Source organism: Rhinopithecus bieti, unplaced genomic scaffold (genome assembly GCF_001698545.2).
Source record: "Rhinopithecus bieti isolate Rb0 unplaced genomic scaffold, ASM169854v2 scaffold_15282, whole genome shotgun sequence".
Lineage (NCBI taxonomy): Eukaryota > Metazoa > Chordata > Mammalia > Primates > Cercopithecidae > Rhinopithecus > Rhinopithecus bieti.
The window spans coordinates 108,223-134,871 of NW_016808087.1; the positions used below are offsets into that span (position 1 = coordinate 108,223).

General features: G+C 35.7%; 1 protein-coding gene across 2 annotated transcripts in view; it reads left to right on the plus strand.

Annotated features, from left to right (window-relative positions):
- The window catches only part of EPHA3 (EPH receptor A3), a 134,762-nt gene that overhangs the window by 100,467 nt on the left and 7,646 nt on the right, over positions 1–26,649 (plus strand). For both annotated transcript variants that reach the window (XM_017885480.1, XM_017885481.1), the window contains exons 11-13: positions 5,340–5,489; positions 6,599–6,792; positions 22,946–23,101. In XM_017885480.1, coding sequence (XP_017740969.1) covers positions 5,340–5,489; positions 6,599–6,792; positions 22,946–23,101 — 500 coding nt within the window. The remainder of the gene's footprint in view (positions 1–5,339; positions 5,490–6,598; positions 6,793–22,945; positions 23,102–26,649) is intronic.

Here is a 26,649-nt window from a genome sequence, read left to right on the forward strand (position 1 = left end):
AAAAAAAAAAAAAAAAAAAAAAAGCCTCCCAAGAAGAAAGACCATGTCTTTGGGAAGATAGCATATACACAGGGGGAATTCAATGAAGATCACTGAGCATCTATTGAATGCCTAAACTGCACATTTGCCAAGATAACACCTAAAAAAGAAAACTGCTCTCTGTAGTGAATGTGTATTGTTTATGGAGAGCACAGGTTCATGTGAGTTAATACTCTTTATCTTCAGCTTTATAATCTATTCAGTTTTTCAGAAGCTTAATAATTTCAAATTATAGTTTGGGTTTACTATTTTTATTTGTTGCAGTTGATATGACAGGCACTACTACTACTACTTTTACTAGTGTTGAACACAAAGAGTTTGAAACTACAATGAAGAATTTAAAGAGTTTATGAGAATGTATGCATCTACCTGTTCTTAAATTCCGTAATCAATTTGCTGGTTTGAAATTTCACCTGTAGTTTGATTTTTTTTTTACTTCAAATTAAATGTGTACCATGTTGGTTTATTATTCTTTTATTTTTAAAGCCAGAGCAACTTGATGTTATTTGCTTGCCATAGAATAAGAGAAGTTTTAACACTTTCTTTTTATCTGATTTAGTATTAATTGCTAAATTTGAATTGTTTTGTAGCTAACAGTGAGCTTTTCCTAGTAGTGTCATTTAATAAATTTGTTACATCAACAATAAATGTATCAATTAAAGGGAACTGAAAGGAAGGAATGGGCATAACATTTATTGAACACGCTATTAAGGAGCAGACACTTTTTTAGTTGCTTTATATATATGATAAATTCATGACAGATGACAAAATTTTCTAAATAATAATATATAATTCTCAATCATCTTTATTCTCTTCCTGATTCCCTCAATGATGGATGGTGTCATTTGCAATATGGTTAGCTAGAAAAGAGATGAGAATCTTGAATCTGTGATTATTTCATTATTGGAGTTAAACTAATCAGTCTAATAAGCTACCTATTAGCAGATAATGAAAATTCTCTAATGAGAAGACCAAATGTTTCATGAATATTGAATAAATTCTGGGCTAAATAGCTAACTGTTGGCCAGGTGCGATGGCTCACACCTGTAACCCCAGCACTTCGGTAGGTGGAGGTGTGTGGATCACTTGAGGCCAGGAGTTAGAGACCAGCCTGGCCAACATGGCAAAACCTTGTCTCTACTAAAAGTACAAAATTTAGCCAGGCTTGGTGGCGCACACCTCTAATCCCAGCCACTAAGGAGGCTGAGGCACAAGAATTGCTTGAGTCTGAGAGGGGGAGGTTTCAGTGAGCTGAGAGAATGCACAGCACCACTGCACTCCAGACCTAACTGTCTATGAACTTCAGCAGTAACAATGGGCAAGGAAACAACACTCATTCATGTTTTCTTCTAAATAAAGAGTTTAAATTAGTCCCAGCTCTTGTTTTAGAATGAATTGATTGGGTGTCATATATAAAAATATAAATTAAGAGTTTTCCACTAAAAATAAAAATAAATATGTTTACTTCTAAGTATATAAGCTCAATTAACGGTGACCTGGGATGGAATTTGGACAGCAACGAAAAGAACTGGTACACCAATTGATCAATAGCAGTATCTGGATAAATTAAGGAAACATTTAAAGCACTGCACCCTGGTTTCATTGTTGAACTGATTGAATGCCACTTACTTTTTGTATGTTTGTAATAACATGTCCAAACTCAAATGAAAAATAAATTAGATTGCCCCACTTCCTCGTGCTTTCCCATAAGGGCAGCAACTGAACCCTTGATATAGTTAAGAGACAAAAAGGAAAAGGAAAGTGTAAATCGAAAACCTGAATGACACAAGTAAAAAGACCATACCTACATTTCCAAAGCTAGCAAATCTTGTAGCAAGACGCCTTTGTCATTTCACAGGTATCTGCTGCACAATGTGGCCATGATACCTTTCCAAGGTGCCACAGTGAGCTAAGGGCCAGAATATTTTGTTTAAAATTAGTGCAAAGTTAAAGATAGTGTATAGGTCACCTGATCAGCAAGTATGCTACATTGAAAGGTTTAAAGTTGTCATTCTAACAATAATGTGTGTGTGTATGTGTGTGTGTGTGTGTGTGTGTGTGTGTGTGTGTGCAGGCTACAACAATTACAAAACACAACCAGAAGAGCAGAATTGAAAATTTAAATTTTCTTATTAAGATAATTTACTATACATTTTCTAAACATATATCCCTTTTGTATAATTTTAAACATTTTAATAAGATTTACACAGGTGTAAGCAAATAGACCATATCTAGTTGGAAAATATTCTGGAAATAATTTGGTTGAATCTATAACCATGTACTGCATTAGAGAACATACTGTACAAGTCCCAGGCAAGTTAAGAGATTCAGGTGAGTGAAGCTTTCCTTGAAGATATGATCATGCGACACAGCAGAAACCTCTCCAACGTTATTGTGTCTGCATTTAGAACAGCGCAAAAGAGGATTCTCCTTCCAAGTTTAAACAGAAACATGGCTCTGTTCTTCCTAGAAAAGATCACCTTTCAGTATATCACTATTTTAAGAAATTCTATTAATCTCAACGCTCTTCTCTCTGGAAAATGGTGAAGAAACACTTAAAATGAAACAACTCTTCTGTGTTTCTTTTTAACCCTGATTGAATTAAACCAAATAAATACACTTCTCTTTCATGACTGTCAGCAACCTGTTGTTTGTTTTTTTTTCTTATGACTCTATTTTAGTTTCAACTAGAGACCTCGGTAAAGCAACAAATATCTGGGCCTAAGATTTTCTAAATGGGTACAAAGTTTTCAGCATAGAAAAGGCCTTTTTTTCCTTTTTTTTTTCCCCCTCTTTTTAGTGCCATTTAAGTACACTTTACACTTTCAGTATTACTGAAAGTATACTGAAACGATCCTTTCAGTATAAGTATACCTATACACTTCCAGTAATACTCAAAGTATCCTTTCAGTAATTTGGTTCTGGAAAAAGAGAAGTTGCAAAGGCGGTTAGGAAAATAACAAGTGTCTATAACAGAGATAAGATATTTAATTGAGGTTTTTAGGATACTGTATCCCCCTTGTCCTATGAATACAGCTTTGTTTGACTTTTGTTAATTCTTTGAGTTCTTAAGAAGGATAAAGTAGGCCCAATGATTCCATTTGGTATCCTGAGTAGATTTTGTTCAGTGCCACATGTATAAGTCCGCTTTTGTCAATATCAGGGAGTAGTATTTGAAATTTTGAATTATGAAAACATAAACTTGGTCTAGGCATATGTAGATGAGTGCTTTGGGGGTTTTAGTGCACTTCGCACACTGTAGTTTATCTCCCTAACTTCCAAGGCTGTCTTTTCTCTGGCTTTGGTCTCTCTAATTTGTTTTGTTTTACTTCATCAATAGAAACTGTCAACTATTCTTCACCTGATAACCTCTTAGGAAAGTTGTGTTCACTATGTGTCTTTGCATGCTTAGTCTTCCTGCTGTTGGTGCTTTTCCATTTCCTCAATTCTCTGCGCAGTCTCATGCATTCTTCATGACTGTGTAAGCTCTACCTTTTCAAAGAGCTTCTGGCAGTAGTCTCCCTGAGCAGCTCACTTGTGCCAAAACAGCAAGGAGAAGTGCTCAGTTTTACTGAGTTAGTTCCAATCTTAGCACTCTCCTAGCCAAGATAAAGTTTCCCAAGTGCATCTGTGATTAAATAAAAATTGGACATTTTAGCTTCCTCTTCCATTATATTTCTTCACACCGGAAACTGTTTTTCTAGAACATAGAGTTTTCTCCTCTGTGCTTTGATTTATGCCATTTGCTCAGAATGTGAGAGTACTGAGCTAACATTTATTGAGTCCTTACTATGTCCAAGGAAGAAACCTAAAGATTTTACTGCAATTTGTCATTTAGTCCCACAACAATGCTATGAACCAGGACTATTACATTCTCAGTAACAGATGAGGACATTCCGGCATAACAAGGCTTAGAAACTTGTCTCCTAAGTTGCTAATCCATTTGTGTAAAGCACTATATTGCCCCCTAGAGCATCACTTCAAATCCAGTGGCATGCTATGAGGCCCAGTAGATATCGGTCATATTTTGATGAACATGGCTTAAGATTTTGATGATGTGAGTTCTTTGAAATATCCATCCCTTTTTTCTTATATCAAATATTGTACTCATCTTTCAAGTGACTTCACTTGAAATTGAGGTCACTTAATTCATAAGTGACCTCCTCAGTTTCTCTAGTGAGAATCTTGGTGCCACGTTCCACATCCACAGTGGCTTTTACTACTGTCTTACTAATCAGGGTAAAGTCCATGGACCAGCATCACATGGAGTTTGTTTGAAATGCAGACACGGACTACACACGCAACCTCCTGAATCAAAATTTTCATTTTACTGGGAGTAAGCTGTATATGATTTATATGCATTATAAAGTTTGAAAAGCGGTGTGCTAGATACCTATTTCATTCTGTATTTAGTTTTTCGCAGTAACTCATTATTACTCCTGTTTGCCTGACACTTTCCAAACAAAAGAGCCAATATGTTATTTATAATTGTTTCACCCAAAATAACTAGCATAATACTTCCTATATGGTTGACAATCTGTACATCTTTATTAAATGTATTTATTGAACTAAGAGCAAATTCCGTAGACATTACACTTTTATATCTCCCATAACTCATAAAAGCAATATTATTCTCCTCTAAATTATACATTCTGGTAATGTAATTATTATGTCTAATTTATATGGTGCTTGCCTACTATCCAGAAGACACTTCAATGATTAATGATGAAATGAAACACGCAGTAAATTAATCAAGATGATTATTATATTGAAGAGAGTTTTAAAAAATATTTTATTTTTAGTTTATTTAGGTAACAAACACCTGTAAGCACTTATGTGCTAGGGAGCGGTCTAAGTTCTTTACAAATATGGACTTACTCACATACTGAACTTCGATTGCTTGGTCAAGCATAAATCTGGGTTAAATCAATGAAGGTTGATTTGTGATACCTCTTTTCATTCGAATACATGTCATATCACATCTACTTCAGGTTGTTTTGTTGCAGATGATTAATGTACATGCCATAGTTGATATAAAATGTCAATATTTAAGCAATTTTCTTTTTTATATATAATTTCAAAATCCTTCCAAATTATTTGGAAGTAAAATTTTCTGTAAATGGTATGCTACTTCTGGTTGGTATTAAAATAGAATAACATCAGAATGTTTAACAGGAATGCATATTCCATTTCAGAACAGAAATACTATGAGAAATTCTGTCAGGTTTCAGACTATGTTATGTATATTATGTATGTTCTATGCATTGCTCATTTATGTAGACATGATTTTATATTCAAAGGGAGGGAAGATCCCAATCAGGTGGACATCACCAGAAGCTATAGCCTACCGCAAGTTCACGTCAGCCAGCGATGTGTGGAGTTATGGGATTGTTCTCTGGGAGGTGATGTCTTATGGAGAGAGACCATACTGGGAGATGTCCAATCAGGATGTAAGTATTTGTGGTCTATGAGTTATGAGTTCAGATGAAAAGATCAAGCTGTGCAAGGAAGTGGAATATAGTGAAACCGGGTGGCTCCTGGTTTGTAACATTGAAATAAAATATTTAGCAGCAATGAAACTGTTTCCAAGTCTCGCAAGGATATTAACTATTCTTACAGATTTACATATTTCCCTTAAGCAAGGGTTTAGAAAAAAGACGAAAGAAGCATTTGTAGTGAAAATGTAATGAAGTAAGTGACCTAGGGCTGGGCGCGGTGGCTCAAGCCTGTAATCCCAGCACTTTGGGAGGCCGAGATGGGCGGATCACGAGGTCAGGAGATAGAGACCATCCTGGCTAACACGGTGAAACCCCGTCTCTACTAAAAATACAAAAAAACCTAGCCGGGCGAGGTGGCGGGGGCCTGTAGTCCCAGCGACTCCGGAGGCTGAGGCAGGAGAATGGCGGGAACCCGGGAGGCGGAGCTTGCAGTGAGCTGAGATCCGGCCACTGCGCTCCAGTCCGGGCGACAGAGCGAGACTCCGCCTCAAAAAAAAAAAAAAAAAAAAAGAAAGAAATAAGTGACCTGTAAGATAATCTCTAGATTCTAATACACGTTGAAGTTTGAAAGTCACTGCTTTACACCATTGAAAAGTACTAATGAACTAATAGTTACTTAATTTTACGGCACTTAGGATTTTACAAAAAAAAATTACTATGATTTGAAAGGGACCATTTGACCTGTGGTATAACTAAAACCTGTATACTAATTTTGTCCATATTCATTCATATATGTTTTTCATAGAGAACTATATAACTACATAGTAATTTCTTTATAACACCAAATTTCCTCTATCATTTAACATTTCTTTTTATTTTAACCTGCAAAGGATCTTTATATACTCTCCTTTCCTACATTTATGTTCTTCCAATCTTCGTTTATATAATATTTTAGGCATACATAATTTCTTATTTATTTGATCAGTTGTTATCCTTTTAGGCAACTGAAAATGAGAAATTTTCCCACTTACCTTTAAAATAACCATATTTGTGAGCCCTGTCCATGAAAACGTAAAGTAAGTGACACTTCCTGGTTCCTGAAAACTTTGCTTCTCACACAGGTAATTAAAGCTGTAGATGAGGGCTATCGACTGCCACCCCCCATGGACTGCCCAGCTGCCTTGTATCAGCTGATGCTGGACTGCTGGCAGAAAGACAGGAACAACAGACCGAAGTTTGAGCAGATTGTTAGCATTCTGGACAAGCTTATTCGGAATCCCGGCAGCCTGAAGATCATCACCAATGCGGCAGCAAGGTGACACATTCAATTTGGTATCCTGCATTCACTCTGAAATTTGTGTTTGCTATCTCCAAGACGTTTTTAGCCCGCCCCACAAATGCATTATTTGAAACTTGTATTCCACAATATTAGAGAGATGTATTTCCCCTTTCTTTTTTAATCTTTAGAACTAATTCTCCTGCTCCTTAATAGGAATGATGAAATTCTGAGATATATTTTAACATGTATCTTGACTCTACCTTCAGGCTTGTTTAAGTCTTTGGGAAACAGGAATACTGGTGGGGTGCAGTGGCTCATGCCTGTAATCCAAGCACTTTGATGGATCACTTGAGGTCAGGAGTTCGAGACCAGCCTGGCAACATAATGAAATGCTGTTCCTACTAAAACCACAAAAATTAGCCTGGTGTGGTGGCGGGAACCTGTAATCCTAGCTACTTGGGAGGCTGAGGCTGGAGAATCTGTGAACGTGGACGGCAGAGGTTGCAGTGACCTGATATCATGCCACTGCTCTCCAGCCTAGTCAACAGAGTGAGACTCTGTCTCTAAATAAATAAAATAAATAAATTTACTGATCACATACTTCTTTTCACCCTTCATAACTAAAGTAGTCCTGATTCATCTTGCATTTGAAATAACGAAAAAGAAATTATCCAAAATATTGCACTGACTAGCAACATGCAAGTTTTCCCCAATTAATTAAACAAATGTTTGTTTAATCCATATTGCATACCAATTACTTTGCTAGACACCATTGAATATAAAACTAAGAGTAAGATAAAGCCAGTGCCCCTGGACAACACCACAAATGTTAATACTCTACAGCTATAATGCAATCCTGGATGCACAAAGTCTATTTAATTTTATGCATATTCCTCTAGGTTAAGAACTACTGAGTTCTCTCAGTGTTTAGAAGAATGTAAATTAAAGTGTATCTACAAAGTACAGTGGAAGAAAGAAGGAAAAAGAGATGAATTTTGTCAGAGGCCATATAAGAAGAAAATAAATATTAATGTATTTGGTGCCTCTCAGAGTAATTAAAGGCAAAGATATCTTGTCTAATAATTTTGATTCTCATTACACGCATATGAAAAAAAGTTATTTTACACTTTGATAATGCATTCTCCTACAGACTTTTAATTTTTCTTTCTGATTTGTCACGTAAGTTAGTACATATTTTATACTTTTAAAACATTCCTCTTGACAACTAGAGAGAGAAGCATTTCAGACCTATTTGGGACCTCTAGCGATATGCCTACTCAATGGCTTGGACTTGTTAGTTCAATAATATCTTGATTGGTACAATGGAGTTTTATCAGTAATGATGACTTGTGGGTTATTCTACCTTCTTTGCATAACCAGTTGCTTCTCAATATTGATTCTCAATTGTGCCAGTTTTAGGTCTCAATAATACTATCCTGCCCTGTTGTTTCCATTGCTACAAAGCTTACTGACTAAAGCTGGCATTCAATGCATGGGAAATTCCTTGGTTTTTGCCTGAAGTTATCTGTTTGAAGATCAAGCAGGGTGTGTGTGTGTGTGTGTGTGTGTGTGTGTGTGTGTGTGTGTGAGTGAATATGTAAGTACATTACAAGTTTGATTAACCATGCCTCAGTATCATATTTCTATTAAAAAATCAATCATATTTAATACTATATTTTAAGATGTCAAAAATCAATGTCCCTGAAATCCACAGGGAATAAAACAGCAAAATTTTAACATATAAACTTTTTTTATCCATTCTCCTGTCAGTGGATACCTATGTTGATTCCATATCTTGGCTATTGTGAATAATGCTGCAATGAACATGGGAATATAGATACCTCTTTGAAATACTGACTTCATTTCCTTTGGCGATATACCCAGAGTGGGATTGTTGGATCATATGGTGATTCTATTTTTAGTTTTTTGTGGAACCTTCATACTTTTTTTCCGTATGGCTGTCCCAATTTACATTTCCTTACTTGCCAATGTTCCCTTTCTCCACATCTTCACTAACAGTTGTTATCTTTGGACTTTTTGATAATAGCCATCCTAACAAGTATGAGGTGATAGATCATTGTGATTTTGATTTTCATTTCTCTAATGATTAGCAATGTTGACCACCTTTACATAAACCTGTTGGCCATTTGTCTTCCTCAGAAAAAAATGTCAATTCAGGTCCTTTGCCCATTTTTAATAGGGGTATTATTATTTTTGCTATCAAGTTATATGAGTTCCTTATATATATTGGATATTAGCCATCTATGAGATATATTGATTGTAAACATTTTCTCTTCTTCTCTGGATTGCCTTTCATTTTCTTGTTTTCTTTACTGTGCAGAAAATTTTTAGTTTGATATAATCCTCCCTGTTTAATTTGGCTTTGGTTCCTATGATTTTGGTGTCGTCTCTACAAAACTGTTGCTAAGACCAGTGTCACAGAGCTTTCTTCCTGTGTTTGCTTCTAAAAGCTTTACAGTATTAGGTCTTCAGTTTACCCATTTTGTGTTGATTATATTGAGTGCACATTACGCAGTTTTTACATAATAGTTGAAAAAGTTAAGTAGGAGAATCATAAACAAGATCTTAATATCAGTATATAAGAATCATAGATTATTTATTGAAAATAACACTTAAGAATCACTACGACTGAATCTAGTAATAAGTCCTTAAATAAAACTACCCATAACTTATTGCATAAGGATAAATCTCTATCCTAAACTTCACAGAGACTGTGTAGACTCTTAGAAATTCACCTGACAGTTTAACAACTAACAGGATGACAAACCTGTCCTTCCCTGGGCCATGTGGTCCTCATTTTGTACTCTGAAGCCATTTATTTTGATCTTTACAGCATAGATAGTAATCACAGGGGAAAAAAAGGCTTTGCCTATCATAAAAACAATCAAACCATTTTCAAAGCGAACTCATGTAATGTAATGTAATGTAGGGATATCTAATACCAGTTTCATAGAGAAAAGTAGTCTTACTATCAGATCATAATATGGGAGGCTATGTCCTAGCATCCAAATTTTAACATACTTTCATAATTCACTTTTCCACTCTCATTGAAATATATCAAGTACTTTTTCCTTACATATTTTTCTTTAATACATGAACAAGTTTGATGTAATTTGTCATAAAACATAATTTTAGAAAAAAATCAATATTTTCTATGAAAAGACAACCATCTTAATGTACAGCATATAAACATTTGGGCAATTACATTTATATTTTTACTTATTACCATCAAAATGCACAATGGGTTAGATTTTGTCATAATGCATTTATTATTGACAACCTCACACTACTATATGCAACTATGTCAAGAATGTTTTTTCTCTTTAGAAAATTTGCTTTCCTCCTTTTGACAATGATTATTTCATCCTTTTCATAACTGATTAAAATGACCCACCTCTGTAATTTTTAGTGATGTCCCTGCCAAATGCTTTATTGAGAAAATAAGCCATTAGATGGGAACTTCCCACAGCAAAACAGAAATGTATTGGCACCTGCACCTACCCATAGTGTCCTTCTTTCCTCTAATTATAAAAGGAAGTGTCCCTCTATTTGTCAGAGGCTAATCCTCTACTCTGCCTCTCTCCCTGTCTCCCTCTCTCTCTTCTACATATCTGGGCTCTTTCTTTGTGTAGGATCATTGCCACAAACGTATGTTCTATTATATTCTTTCTCACTATCTTATTCTTATCACCAGGGAAACCTATTACACATACAACTATCCAGGTCTATCCCAAGAATCTCCAGGAAAAGAGAATGGAGTTTGAATATTTTATAAAAACTTCAGGTGATTTTTCTCTCATTTGGAAAATTTAGGCGATATTGCCTGTCAATATTACCCCTGCTGGCCCCACATCTCTGCCAACTACTTCCCTACTTCTCTAACAGTCTTCACAGCCAAACTTCTCAAATAATGGACTCACAGACATAAAGTCAATATTCTGAAAATTTATCAGTTTTCTCCCCCAGCCTGATCCTTCCACTGCTTAATTAACTGCATATACCAGCAGCTACCCATTCACCTAACCAGGAATTGGAGCAACTCTTGGTACCTCTTTCTTGCCCTCCGCACTGTGATCATCTGGATCAATGAGATCTATCTCTACCCTTTTTCACTGAAAACATTTTCCTCATGGCTGTTTCATCTTCTGACCTGGACCACTGCAATAGACTCCTAACTTGTCCCCTGCTTTGATTGCTGTCAAACTCCAAACATTTTTTTGCACAGCCTCCAGAATCTTCTTATCAAAACATATATGATACAGTTTCAGTCACTTGTTTATAATCAATATTGAATTCATGTTACACTTATAAAAAAATCTAGTCTCCTTTTGATTGTTTAAAAAGCCCTGCTGGCTGAGTGGAGTGGCTCGAAACTGCAACACCAGCTACACAGGAAACTGAGGCTGGAGGACAACTTGTGGCTAGGAGTTGGAGACCAGTCTGGGTGTCTCCAACACCAGACTGGTCTCCAGACTGGGTGCAAGACCCCCATCTCTACAATTTTTTTTTAAATGGGCCAGGCATAGTGGTGTTTGCCCATGATCCTAGCTACTCAGGAGGCTGTAGCAGAAGGATTGCTTAAGCCCAGGAGTTTGAGGTTACAGTGAACAATGATAGCAACACTGCACTCAGCCTGGGTGACAGAGCAAGATCCTGCCTCTTGAAAAAATGTATAAATTAATTAAAAAGAAAACTTTGAAAAGTCTTGCTTCTCCAGTGTTATGTATTTCATTCAAGTAAATTTTATTCAACAATATTTTTATATAATACAATGAGATGACTATAGTCAATAATACCTTAATTGTGTGTTTTAAAATAAATAGTGTTTTCTGCCCCTCTTTATTATATACCAGCCTCCCATGTGCAAGGGATAGACTCTGAAGAAAAATAAAGAGGAAAAATATGATCCCTGCCCTCCTGAAGCTTACATGATAGAAGATGCACAGTAAGCAACAGACAAGAACAGACCAGAGGAAGGAAATCAGTAAATGGCCCTGATGGACAATAAGGAGTAGCTGGGAAAGAGTCTGAGGAGTTGATGTTTGAGACCTGCAGGAAGGGAATGAGCCAGCTGTGTAAGCTCCCCTCGCCAAAAAGAATATTCTTGGCACAGGATTAAAAAAAATGCAAAAGTCTTCAGATGAGAAAGGGTTTGGAGAGTTCTAGGAAGTGGCAGAGAATAATGTGACTGAAGGGAGTCTGTCATGAACCTAAGGAGGTAAACAGAAGCCAGAGCACTTGAGGCTACACAGGCCATGGTGAGGACTTTGAAATATTTTTCAAATGCATGAGGAATTCATTAGGCATTTGGACCAGAGAAGTAAGATGATTTGATTTATATGGCTGCTTTGTAGAAGGAGGAGCAAAAGTTATGAGGAGGTGGGGGTCATTTTAACCTTTCGACTTGTGCCACCTTCACCTAAACAATACTCTAACCTCAGTGGCCACTTCTAGTTCCTGCAGAAAGCAAAAGCATTTCAGAAGATTGTAGCACATGCTGTTTGCCTTGTCTCAGATTCTCCTTTGCACCTTTCTTTCTTAAGGAAGCAACTTACACATCATGTATGTATTGAGTCATTCTGTGGCGGCACCAGAGAAATAAAGTTTAACATCATTATTCTTTTACAGAGCACCATATTCTCGTTCTTCATCAGTATTTTAATTCTGTTTTCTGTGTTTGCGTGTGTGTTCTTTTAACTCCATTTTAATTCTTTTAAATCCATTTTCTCAATAAACTCTAAGCCCTGTGAGAGCACACACCATGCTTCGCTTGTATTACCAGTGCAGATTGATAATATGTGCTCAATAAATATCTCCTGAATACCTAATAAATATTTGCTGACATCATTAGTAAATTTCCATTTCAAAAGATGCAGTTTGTAGAAAAAATTCCAGTGTTTTTCTGTTCTTTGAACAGATTTTTTTATAGACATTGATCATATGGTAAAAGCCTAAAGCTGTTCTCCTAAGCAAAATTCTACATGTGTACCTTTCTGTCAACTCAACTCCAGAAATACACTCCTAAAAATATAATAGGAGACTTCAAAACTGAATTCGTGGCTGGTACAAAGCACTCAAGTTTCTGAACGATGTAGTTACTAAGATCAATGCATAGAACTGTGTTTATATGTACCCTGTAGTGTCCTTTAAGAAAACAACATCATTCTGATAGAAATGATGTTTCTTCAGTTTTCTGGATTTAGTAAGTTTTATGGTCAAATTTTAACTTTTCTTGGTGGCTAAGTACCTTTTGAAACTAATTGTTTGAATTTAAAAACGTTGTTGCATATACTGCAATAGAAGTCTTTTTATAATGCATCATTTCACTTTTCAGCCTTCATTAGAGTTGATGATTTATAGCAGTATCATTCTCAAAGAATCTTCCACTGAGAGTGTCTCTTCGAATATAATCACTGGAAGTGGGGAAGGTGGAAAAGCTGATGGTCAGGGTGGGCCAGATCAAACAATTATTTAGATGCTACAAAGGATGATGATAACGGAAGGAAAGTTATATTAAACTTTGTGTTATGCTTGTTTCCTAGTCATTGATTAATTTTTCTAAAAGTAGAGTAAATCAGAGGAGATGTGAGGGTTTTAGTTTTGATTGTACATCAGTACAAGGCTACAGATGTTTATTCAACAATAACCTTGTGAGACACTATGTTAGGTCCTGTGATGATTATATAAATAACAGACATAGCTTCTACCCTCAACAGCTTAAATGTGGAAGAAAAAAGAATATTCAGAAAACTGTAATACCCCTCAGAAAATGTAATTATTAGAGCAAAAATAAATGGAGTTCGGCAACCCTGAGGGGAGGTGAGTTTACTTTTATATTTGGAGTTTTCTGGCATTTGTATGTAAAGGGGACTTTCGGATACTGGATGAAATTTCTACAGGCAGGTAACAGGAAAACAGGCTGGGGAACACTACAGAAAAGGGAAGACACACAAATGGGTAGGATACTTCCAAATCACATCGCATAATACAGTTTTGCTAGACTATAGGATAAAAAAAGGAAATTATGGGGGAAAAGCCTGATAGACCAGGTAGGGATCCTCAGCCCCTGTGCCACGGACTGATACCAGGCTGTAGCCTGTTAGGAACCAAGTGGCAAAGCAGAAGGCGAATGGCGGGCTAGCGAGCCTTACCGCCTGAGCTCTACCTCCTGTCAGATCAGCAGACGCATTAGATTCTCACCACAGGAGTGCAAACCCTCTTGTGAACTGCACACGTGAGGAATCTAGGTTGTGCACTCCTTATGATAATCTAATGCCTGGTGATCTGAGGCAGAACGGTTTCATACTGAAAGCATCCCCCACCACACCTACATTCGTGGAAAAATTGTCTTCCATGAAACTGGCCTCTGGTGCCAAACAGGTTGGGGACCACTGCGATAGATGATTCGTCAGGTCATGGAAGAGTAAATGTCATTTCTAGACATTTGGGCTTTTATCCATAAGGAAAGGGGAGACATTGAAGTTACTTAAGTGATAGGTTGCACTGTGTGTAGGGAATAGTTCTTTGGCAGCTACTTCTGGAAAGGGCTGGAGGTGACGGGATTCATATGAGAGAATTAGGATTTCGATAGTCTGAGAAAAGGACCTGCTATGGTAGAGCAGTGAAAATAGACAGTGTGTGAATTCAAAATGTTTTATTAAAGTGAGTTCTATAGGACATAGTGACTGAGATGCACAGAGTGACAGAGAAGGTATCAGAGAATTCTTCCACATTCTGAATGTAGAGCCTTTGAGATCAGCCTTCTCATTGACAGTGGTACGAAGAACAGAAGGAAGAACAGGTCTGCCATGCAGATAAGCATTCTTGGAAATAGTCAAGAAACTAATTTAAATGTTTGAATGCCTCCTGTTTCCATTGTATGTAACAAGGTGTAGTGGCAGCCAATCCAGATTTTAGGCACCTTGTAAGGGGCCTGTGGAGCCAATCAGTGACAGGAAATGGCAATACAAGAAGGAAAACAAATATGAAACATTCATTAATGTCTCAGAATGTGAACTCACTACATTGACTTCCACCAAAAGAGAAAGAAAATTCCCTTTATTTTGAGGTTTGGAGAGCAGTACGAGTTATATCACAGAAGAATGTGAAACAGTAGGTAGAAAAGAGGAACAATCAGGGTGATAGGATGAGGTTCGACTACTGCAGAAAACCACAGTGCAAGCCGCTTCCAAAAAGTGGATACACATTGTGTTATCAAAAGCTGAAAAGGGAAGGAAAACAAAACTGAGGGAAAAGACTTCCAGTTAAAAAGTAGAAGGATTTATAATTCATTGGGTATATACCCAGTAATGGGATTGCTGGGTCAAATGGTATTTCTGGTTCTATATCCTTGAGGAATCACCACACTGTCTTCCACAGTGGTTGAAGTAATTTGCACTCCCACCAACAGTGTAAAAGCGTTCTTATTTCTCTGCATCTTCTCTGGCATCTGTTATTTCTAGACTTTTTAATGATCGCCATTCTAACTGGCATGCACACATAGGTTTATTGCAGCACTATTTACAATAGCAAAAACTTGGAACCAATCCAAATGCCCATCAATGATAGAATAAATAAAGAAAATGTGGCACATATACACCATGGAATACTATGCAGTCTTAAAAAATGAGTTCATGTCCCTTGCAGGGACAAGGATGAAGCGGGAGACCGTCATTCTCAGCAAACTAACACAGGAACAGAAAACCAAACACTGCATGTTCTCACTCATAAGTGGGAGTTGAACAATGAGAACACATGGACACAGGGAGGGGAACATCACACACCAGGGCCTATCAGATGGTCAGGGGCAAGGGAAGGGATAGCATTAGACAAATACCTAAAGCATGTGTGTGGAGCTTAAAACCTAGATGATGGGTTGATAGGTGCAGCAAACCACCATGTCATATGTGTACCTGTGTAACAAACCTGCAGGTTCAGCACATGTGTCCCAGAACTTAAAAAAAAAAAAAAGAAAGAAAAAAGAAAAAAAAAAAAAAGAAGGAACATTGAGGTATTAAGGGAACTATTTTGAATTTTGGAATAATATATATGGCATTGTGAGAGACCTAATTATAAAGTTCGATAACGAAAAAGACAAGGCAAAAAAAGAAGATGTGCATAAAAGAATGAAAAAAGAGCTCTCCTCTCTTTTTTTAAGAATCAAAAAAACTTTCTTCTTTCTCCCTTTCTCTCTCTCTTTCTTTCTTTCCCTTTCTTTCTTTGTTTTTTTCTTTCTTACCTTCCTTCCTTCCTTTCTCTCTCTCTCTCTTTCTCTCTTTCTTTCTTTTTCTTTTCTCTCTCTCTTTCTTTCTTTCTTTTCTTTTCTGTTTTTTTTTTGACAGTTTCACTCTTATCGCCCAGGCTGGCATGCAGTGGTGCGACCCTCGCCTCCCGGATTCAGGCGATTTTCTTGCCTCAGCCTCCCGAGTATCTGGAATTATAGGCACTCCCCACCTTGCCTGACTAATGTTTGTATTCTTAGTAGAGACGGCGTTTCACAATGTTGACCAGGCTGGTCTTGAACTCCTGACCTCAGGTGATCCACCTGCCTTGGCCTTTCAAATTGCTGAGATTACAGGCACAAGCCACCATGCCTGGCCCAAAGGAATGTTGCTTAAAAATGTTCTTGATATAAAATGCCACTAGGAAAATAAATAGTAAATAGTCTTAAAATAAAAAATATTCTTTAACTTCCCAATGCCTTATTTTGTACATAGAAGAGAAATACACATTTATTTTTTAAAACATATTTTGAAAGATTATTTTATAATATAACTTCTAGATTTAAATAAATTTATTCACTTATTTTATAAATGAAGCTAAATTAAAAGTTCAGACTAATAACAGAAAAATAAGAATGAGTTTCCACTCAAGTAGTAAGATACCCTTTTTATTTTTGAAAGTACAAGATTTTTATTATTGACCATATTAATTTTGAAGAGATGTGTGTGTGTGTGTGCATATGTATGTAAAATGAAATAGAGAAATAACTTCTTAAGTTCACAGAATTTCCACTAGCCAGGCTATTGAATTCTTCTATACTATTGTAAATTGATAAAATTCAAATTCTTGACACAAAAAAAATTAGATAATACATTCAATATATTTAGAACAAGGTTTTAAATGGAAGGCAACAAAATTCATGACACAAAGACTTAAGCAATGCATTTAATAAAATTTAGAACAAGGTTCTGCATACCCAATTACGTTTAGTTAATTTAATTGAAATGCTTTTAAATACATTGTTTCATTGCATTGATGGCTAACTTTGAAGGGATTTTTTTATTAACTTGCAGCATAGAGGGGAGTAAAATAAACAATACTCATATTTTCCCAGTTAATAAAATAAACAAGTATTAGCAAAAAGTTTCTGATCTCTAAGAGTACATAATAGAATTCTTTTTGAGAATAACTGCTGTTTTGACAAATACCATATCCTTCAAGATAAATCTAACAACCAAAAAACAATCTGCCTTTATTCCTCAAAATGACTTTGACCTCAAATTCTGAAACTGACAGGGTGACTTTCCTCAGTGAACAAATATGATACAGAACCTTTTAGAGGGAAACAAATATGCCGAATACCCAAGTGATCTCTCTCTCTCTTTTTTAATCTTAAAATCAAAGCAGCTAATTTTACCACAGGGAGGAATTAAACCAGATGTAACGGCTATAACTTCAAAGATTTTTGTCCTTAAGGCCTAGAGATAATTAAAATAGACACAATGACTTTATTTCTCCTTAACGTGTCATTTATGTGTAGGTTCCTATTGGGAACTGTATATATTCAAAATTATTTTTAGTTACTGATGACAAATTAAATTCATTTTATCATATCTGGATTTTTAATTTTAGTGATAAAGATCAAGGTCATCGCAATCAACATTAAAATAAATCGACAAATATAAGATCTTCCCCCTGAAATACAATGGAGAAACATTTGAAATTTTTAAAAAAGTGATAAAATGTACTGAAAAAATATATTACTATTCTCAAACAATAATAAATTCAAATATAATTATTAATATTTTGGCTTTAAAAAGTTACCTTTTAGATTTAATATATTTCCTGAAACTATCCACAACAAATAAAAAATAATTATAATGTTACAGTACGCATCTTGAATATGATTACCTCCTTCTAGACGTAATAATCATATACTTATTCATTCAAGAAATGTGTATTCGTTATTATTTTTGATGTTTGAGTAAATCTCATTGTAAATCAAAAGGAGTCTATTAAGTCAAATGGATAACTAGTGAGTCAGAATTCTAAGATAGCATGGAAATAAGATTATTATCCGCAGATATTCCTGGGATTGGCAGTTGTTTATTGAGATTTTTCCCCAGTATCTGGTGCTAATTTTTATGCACCTATTTACAGCTAAAATAGGAGTTGATGGGAAGAAAATATACGTGTACCTCTCTAATGCAACAGTATGAAAACCCATGAAAGAATAATTCACAAATCTTAATAGAAGGAGGGAGAAAGAAAGGGAATAAAGTTATTTTTCACTTCCCCTGAGCAAACATGTAATTTCCATGATTTCTTTTTAATGACTGCGGTCTGCAGCCAGTAGGTACTGATTTATGAAAAGCTGTAAAAGATCAGGTGGAGCTCTGTAGGACATCGTTTACAGCTGCGTGGATTGAAACCTATCTAATTTGTCTAGTAAAAGTGTGAGCTCACGGTGCACATCACCGAGCCTATAAATTTCCCCTTCAGACCCAATGTCTGGGGCTGGGTCTGAAAAAACGCCAATGCCTGCAGCTGCTCAAAGGCCCAGATTCCCTTGGTGCGCATGAAGAGACATCACAGGCTCTTCACAGTGAGAGACAAATTCCTATCCATTGATAAACTCTCCAGATGTCCTCTCTGAGGAGGAAAGGAACCAATTTTTATTTGAAATCCCCAGAGAAATCCTGGAAGTGGAAAAATGATACTTTGCAGGGCTGGTTATTCTGAGGTCACTGGCATTAAAATTAGGTCTTTTTTTTTTTTTTCTTTATGTACTTTGATCCAAGTCATAAGCAGACAAACTCAGTTGGGGTCACTAATCCTTAATCCACACATCCTGTTCTATTTCAATTTGTTTATACTAATTTTCTCTAAACTCTTGTTGAGTCTGGCTAAAGTGTTGAGTGTAAAAGTACAAACTATTTTGAACTGAGAAGAAAGAATTCTGCATTTTGCTATTAGGCACACTTCATAAATATTCTGAATAAATGTCCTGGGGCTTGATTCTTCATACCCACAAACCCATAAATAAAAAAGTATTACTATTCATGGGACTAAAACTTGACACAAGGTTCTGTGATCCAGCTACTGTAGACAGAGAAACTGTGGTGCGTGCACGTGCATGCCTATAGATAGTTGAATGTCTCGTCTCATTCTAGGTTTCACATCATTTTTCTTATAAAATCTTCTCACACCTGATTTAATGCTATTCTTATCAATTTGTTGGTGGTTCAGTGTCTTATCCAACGAGTCTAATGTAATATCTAATGCTTGCTAGTGACAGAGGCTATTTCATTCATGATAGCTGTGCTGAAAAAACACAAGAATATTGTGTACATTTTGACACCTGGATTGTGTATCTGTAATTCCTGAAGTTCTTAGGTAAACAACAAAATACAAAATTTTCGATTATAAAATAAGCGATTTTCTTTCTTAGATGAGTAATTTAAAAAATCATAGAAAGTTGTTTGCAAGTATGTTTCAGAAGAAAGTAACATGAAGTATTTTATTTATATTTTATAGTTTTCCAGATATTGCTAAAGGAAAAAATTAATATTTATATAATAATGCCTAATCTTTTTTGATAATCTCTGAGAGTTAGTAAAACTAAACTGTATCACAGAAATAGAAATTATATAGAAATTATACAGAAGCTGAAGCTTTTCCAATGAAAGAAAGTTTATAATTATACAATTTTCAATGTATAATTTGAACTTGTGAAATAGAAGGGATTGAAGTAATTGAGTTTAGTCTAATGGACAGAAGGTTGAAGAATCCTTCATTTTCAACTGCCCTCCACTACACAAATGACCATCACAGGGAGGGGACTATTAATCTATGTTTTCTACAGAGTATGAAAATAGAGTCAGAACCAAAGTTGCAATTTTTTTTTTCCTGAAACTCAGGGTTAAAACTGCACTAAAATGTGACCATTTTTATCAAATACATTTAATGCATCCCGGTAAAAACCCAGATAGTGAATTCACAAACTTCTCATATGTTCCAAGTAATAACATGTAGGTGTAGGGCAGTATCTAAAATTGTCTGGGCTCACATCAACTTTACACTTGAGCAGGCCTTTTGTACTTAAGGGAGTAAGTTGAAGAATATCACCAGAAGTGGTAGAAACCTCTCAATCAAAAGACCTATTTAGGTGTGAGCAGAGCTGGCACAGATTTTCTTCACAGATTTTCTCATTTAGAACAGGAGCTTTTACCACATATCCTAGATGGTAATCAATGATTGCTACTCATATGTAAAACATAATACGGTGTTATTTCATGTATGTTGTTCATTTTGCTATTATTCCGTGCTATTTCTAAAGATATTGAAATTAGCCCCTTAGAGACCTAAATTTATTTCTAAAATAAGGATAAATGCATATCGATATATTATTTGATTTGGCATCTTCTCACCACAAATTCTAAACTTTGAATTTAAGCACTTCAAATGATGGATTCACTTAGACAAATCTTTCATTTCAAGTACATAAGAAAAATATGAAGTTGTAGTTTTAATATTCCCAACTTTGGAGATTTTTAATGAAAGATTCTGAATAACTAAAATGCCAAAAAGTCAAAATGTACCCTCTTAATTATTCAATAAAGGTTAAGCTATGATATATACAGTTTTAATATTAATACTATATTTTATTACAATAATAAAAAAATCACAGACAGCAGAATAGCACTTCTGTTTTCAAGCATTTGCTGTGGAATGATTGTCAAGTTGTAAAAGTTATTGACTATTCTAATGAAGCCCCTAATAATGGCTACTTTCCAGGATTGTTATACTATTATGTGCCTAATATTATATATGACTAAATTTCTAGTTACTTAAAATGGTGGTTAACAAGATCATTGCATCCCCAGCATTATATATAAACTGATATTTACTCTGCTGTTTTCTTTTTGAAGTTTTCAGAAGTTTAACCATTTCACCAAAAGTGTTATCTTATGTAAGAATAATGAACAGCTAACAGATAGTGCTTATTATGTGCCAGCACTGTTCTAAGTGCTACCTACATATGCTCATTTAATCTTCATTGTTGTGAAATTGATATTCTCACCATCATCTCCATTTTACAGATGAAGAAACAGACAAGAAACTCACCAAGGTCACACAAATAGTATGTAGTATACCTGGGATTCAACCCAGGCCTTATGGTTCCAGTATCTGTGTACTAAACTTCAGGGGATGTAAACATCGAATATGCCACATGATGGAATCATAAATCATTTAAGAAAAAACAGGGGAAATGCAATATGAACAAAGTTTTACCTAAATGGCACAGTGTAGCAGTCAAGAATGTGGGCTGTGGGATAGAATAATGTGGGTCTAAATGCCAGCTCTGCCTCTTTTGCCTGAGGAAACTCAGATTTGTAACTTAATGTGATTTAGTTTCAGCTTCTTTATCTATCTTAGGGGATAGCATCAGTGCCTAACAGGTGCTGTAAAGATTAAGGTCCTTCGTGACTATGTAATATTCTTAGCATCATGCCTGCCACATTGAGTGCACATGAACATTCGATACAATATGAAAACAAGGGCCTTCAAAACTTATTTCTGTCGTTGTTATTATTCATCCAAAACTAAAGGCTTTTATAACTAGCTTGTGCCCAAGCTCCCTTCCTTAAGAGAAAAGAAGAGATAAGTCAATAAATTGTTCACCTAGTGACTGGCTCCAGTCTTATAAGTCAAAGGACAATTAAAGAGGCCACTAAGAGCTTAAAAAAAAGGGGGGGGGGAACACACCAAAGACATTTCACCAACTGATTGCTTATTTTGGCTCTTCAGGGAGGCGAACATTGTCTCCTTCGTTTCCTTTATGCCTCTTCTGTTCCATTGATTTACCAGGTCTTGCAGGTGTTCCTAGATAGATGGTTAAGCCTGTATTTATATAGTTAAAAAATCCTACAAGGAAGGAAGTCCTTTTTCTTTTTCTCTTTCTTTTTGAGACGGAGTTTCACTCCTGTTGCCCAGGCTGGAGTGCAATGGCGCGATCTCGGCTCACCACAACCTTCGCCTCCTGGGTTCAAGCGATTCTCCTGCTTCAGCAGCCCGAGTAGCTGGGATTACAGGCATGTGCCACCACGGCTAATTTGGTATTTTTAGTAGAGATGGAGTTTCTCCACGTTGGTGAGGCTGGTCTTGAACTCCTGACCTCAGGTGATCAGCCGGCCTCGACCTCCCAAAGTTCTGGGATTACAGGAGTGAGCCACTCTGCCTGGCCCTTTTTCTTAATGCTGATTGTATTGTGCAATATAAATCACAATTACAATCCCTCTCTGAGTCTCTGTGTGTGTATGTGTATGAACTTCATTTGGTGTCAAATACGCAAGAATGTTTTTTCTTATCAGTCATCTACTTTTTTCTATTACTTTTATTTTATTTTAATCACGTGCAACATTATTTAACTCTGTGTTGAGTTTATGTCCTGCTGTAGGTATAGCCTAGATTGTTCAAGCCATTCTTTAGACAGCAACCTGCACAATGTCTAACAAACAAACATCCAGTGGGAAATATTTAAAATATTGAAACTGAATCCATCATCAAAGCAGACAGCAAAGAATTCAGTGTGTCCTCCCTACTGCAACTGTATCCTAAATTACTACCATTTTTGCTAGTGATTAAACCAATTAAATGATAATAAAACATCTATGGATATATTTATGTCTTTCACTGGCAAATTTTCAGTGATTTAAAAAGCACTTGTGGATGGAGAAGGGGAGAACTTAGACAAGATGATTACATGGCGTTCCTCCAAGCTGAACAGATGAAGCTTTCATGGCAGATAAATTCCACAAATGAACAGGAACACCATATGAAGTCTGGAAGTTCCTGCTGATGTTAGTGTCAAATTTTGACACACAGCAACTCTGCTGACTCCTGATATGTCTCCTGTTGGTGTTTTTTTTTTTTTTTCTTGCAGGCCATCAAACCTTCTTCTGGACCAAAGCAATGTGGATATCACTACCTTTCGCACAACAAGTGACTGGCTTAATGGTGTCCGGACAGCACATTGCAAGGAAATCTTCACAGGCGTGGAGTACAGTTCTTGTGACACAATAGCCAAGATTTCCACAGAGTAAGGAAAAAAAATTCATTAAGAAGTATGAATGATTCTTTTGAACTTTCTGCTGAATATTCATGTCTTGGCTTGACATGTTATAAATATTAGTGGTAGATCCAAGGTACTATCTCCTGGATTTGCTAATCAGGGTCCTGGGTCTCCTGTGGCCCACAGCTTCTGGATTGATACATATTGATGTGTCTTCCTCCCTCAAGATAGGGCCAAGGATCATTGTCTTTAGATAGACCAGATATGACCTTCAGATCAACCAACAGATTCACACCCATAACCACACTGCAGACCCAAGACCCTAATTTAAAACATTAGCAGACATAGATTGATGATTATTATATTTCTGCATTTTGTGATTTTTCTGTTATTTTTACTAAAGCTTAACATCTGTGAATAAGGAAAATTGAGAACCAAGTGGATAATCTGGTGTACAAGGAAAGGTATTAAAGTCTAAAACTAGTTTTCATTGTTGCTAAATAAACATAACATCATCTATTCATCATTGTCTACTCTGTGAAGGATATCATGCTAGAAAATGAAGTTATAATTAGGTTTAAGATAGAATTTTTGAGTTTTCCTCAAAAGGCTTATTGCCAGATGAGAAAGAAAATATGCATCATAATATTAATATTAATTGATAATTTTATGTGTTAAAAGCCAATAATAATCAAGTATAATATGCTATATTTTGTGGACAATAATCTTTTTGTAACAGGAATCTATTGATATGAGAAACACATGGACTCAAGGAAAGGGGATATATAAAGAATCAAGTGAATCCAGAGAATAGTTAAAAACTTGGTTCTTATTCACAAAGTAGGGTGTTTTGGAATTGATAAATTAAGAGTTGGAAGTCACATTCTTCATCTCTCTGTGATTGAGAACCAATTTACTTCACTTCCTAATGTGACTGCTTCATTTTTTCTTTTTCTGCACAGTGATGTTTTCTGGATTCCCATGCACATAGCTAAAACCTGCCCTTCTCAACTGTTGGTCATAGAACCTTCTAGTGCTATTCAACTGACCAGTGTCCAACTCCCCTAATTCTAAGTTCCCAGGAAAGAAAGTAGGACTGGCTTGGTCCCTCTTGTGCATTGGCACCTCCAAATCATGTGTTTGCTAGTATCTAGTCATTTATCTTCAAAAGCAGTAGAGTGAGGTAGTATGAACTTGGCTGTAGGGGCCCTTCCCTGAAGATAAGATGGAGAACTGTCCCAAAGAAAGAGGTGTGTACTGGATAGATAAACCAAAAGTTGTCCAGAACGTTGTAGCTTGCATGGTCTATTGGGAAACTGTGTTTATCTTTGTGTCAGTCTTCCTTTGATCTTTGTTAAATTAAATAAACCCTTTAGTCCCCCAAGTTTCTTTAAGTATTATCATCTCTCAATAATATTTAAATATTTAAATATTGTAGTATATATAAAGACTTTCATTGCCACCCTGTCAATCATTCAGCATCACTGTGAAAAATGACAGATTAGATGCCAAAAGGGAATGTGCCATGTAATTAATAGATATAAGTGCCCAACAAACAAATAAATAAGTTTATAATTTTTGGTGCAACATTACAGTCAGAAGGACATAAAGCAACAGAAGGACTTACAGGAAGAGTTTATTACTATTAAAGAAGAGGACTCGTTCTAAAAAAATAAAGTTACTCTAGTCTTTTTAACATGCACCAGCATTCCTGTTCAAAGTGGAATGTGGTGTTTATTGAATAGGTTTCTGACCCAATTGACAGTACACTTTGGGTTTCCATGGTATGTATTTTGATCAGATACAGTCTCAGGATATAGTCATGTATTTAAATATTTTTATAAATCCTTATTCTAGTAATATAAACAGTTAAGGTTATGATATACAAAACACCTGCTATAGAGCACAGAAGCATAGCAAAAAGCAAACACAAAGTTGAACATTTCCACATCATTGACAGATTTTCTAAGGCAAAGTTATGCAAATGTTTATTCTCAATAAAATACCAACACTCAAAACTTTTAGATATTGAAACACTATATTGAAATGTATGAGGCAGAACACTGTTAATAAGATTAACTGCTAGTTTGCAATTCAAATATTGTCAGCCATTATAAGCTATGAATGTGATAAGAAAGCTATTTGCTTTAAAAAAGTGAATGACAGCATTTGTCATACTTCCAAGTTAGCGACGTTACTTGTGTTGGACGTCAAATTCTTTTTGGCTGGTTGGAATATTTTTACATAATTGTTATTATTATTTGAACAACCTGTGAATATACATTTAAGATAAAAGCTGACTTTTGCTGAAAGACAGCTTGTTCAGGTTTGTCCTTCACACTGAGTCAGGTGGTATGGATATGTCTGTATCACACTCCCCACAATATTCCTTCTTCTGTCCTTTCTCCTCAGTTCAGGGACAATATGGGATTAACATCTACTGCCCTAACACTCCTTCTTGAAAGGAGCTGCTTTTTTTCTTGAGTCTTCGTAGTGTCATGCACCTCATGCTCTTAGTTTATATTACAAAATGAGAATTTATTAGAAATCTTTAATATACTAGTAATTTGGGTAAATATAATGAGGCAACATTTTCAGCATAGATGCTGTAAAATATTGAGCTAGATATCTTAGCTTTCTTTCAGGTTCTTGGGCTTATTGTTTGAATTTGATTGCTTTCAGTTTCTATTTTCTTTGTGCCATCCAGACTCAATTCAGAAATGATTCGCTTGACCAAATAACTGTAGAGATTCTCCTAGAATAGAAAAGATACCTAAGATGAATAGTGAATCTCTTTTTTATTTCTATTCAGGCTGCCAAAGTTTAGGAAAAGATCAATAAAATTTCACATTCAAATTCATATTAATTTATTTTCGTTAGTTTAGAGAGTTCATTGACATGCAAGCTACTCAAGTTATCTAATTTTTGAACAAAGCCCAGAACATATGCGATTTAATTTAATAAATACATATTTCAAGACATTACTTCATAACCTAAGATGGATTTAGGAAGGTTAAAGTGAGAAAGGAAGAGAGAAAGGGAAAGGTTAGAGTCACTATGACTGTGAAACTAGAGAGAGAATTAAGTGTGTGGAATGAATATTAAGCAGATCAGTTGCCACATGTCATTATCCTGCACCCTTGGATGCCATTTTCAAAGTGTCATCACCTATCCCTTTGCCTCTGAAGTACCAGATAACACATTAACCTCTGGTCTCAGTCTGGAGCTGCTCTTGAGTCTGAAACTTTTCCACCACTCTTCTGAGCAGGACAGTCAAAATGAAATGAGCACGCAGGGTGTAATAAAGACAGCAGCAACTGGGGGTTCCAAATTATTTTGGACATGGCAGAGAAGTGGACAGAAGATATTCTGGCAAGAATAGAGAGACTAGAGGGTGTTTAAAAACCCTAGCTGAGGAACAACCCAAAAGGATAATTACTTTAATTCTCTTTTCAAAAGTCCAATATAATCATTTGCATTAAGTAAAAAAAAAAAAATTATATATAGTATATTAATATAAACAGATATAATATTAAAATATATAGTACATATTATATACATTTATATATTATATA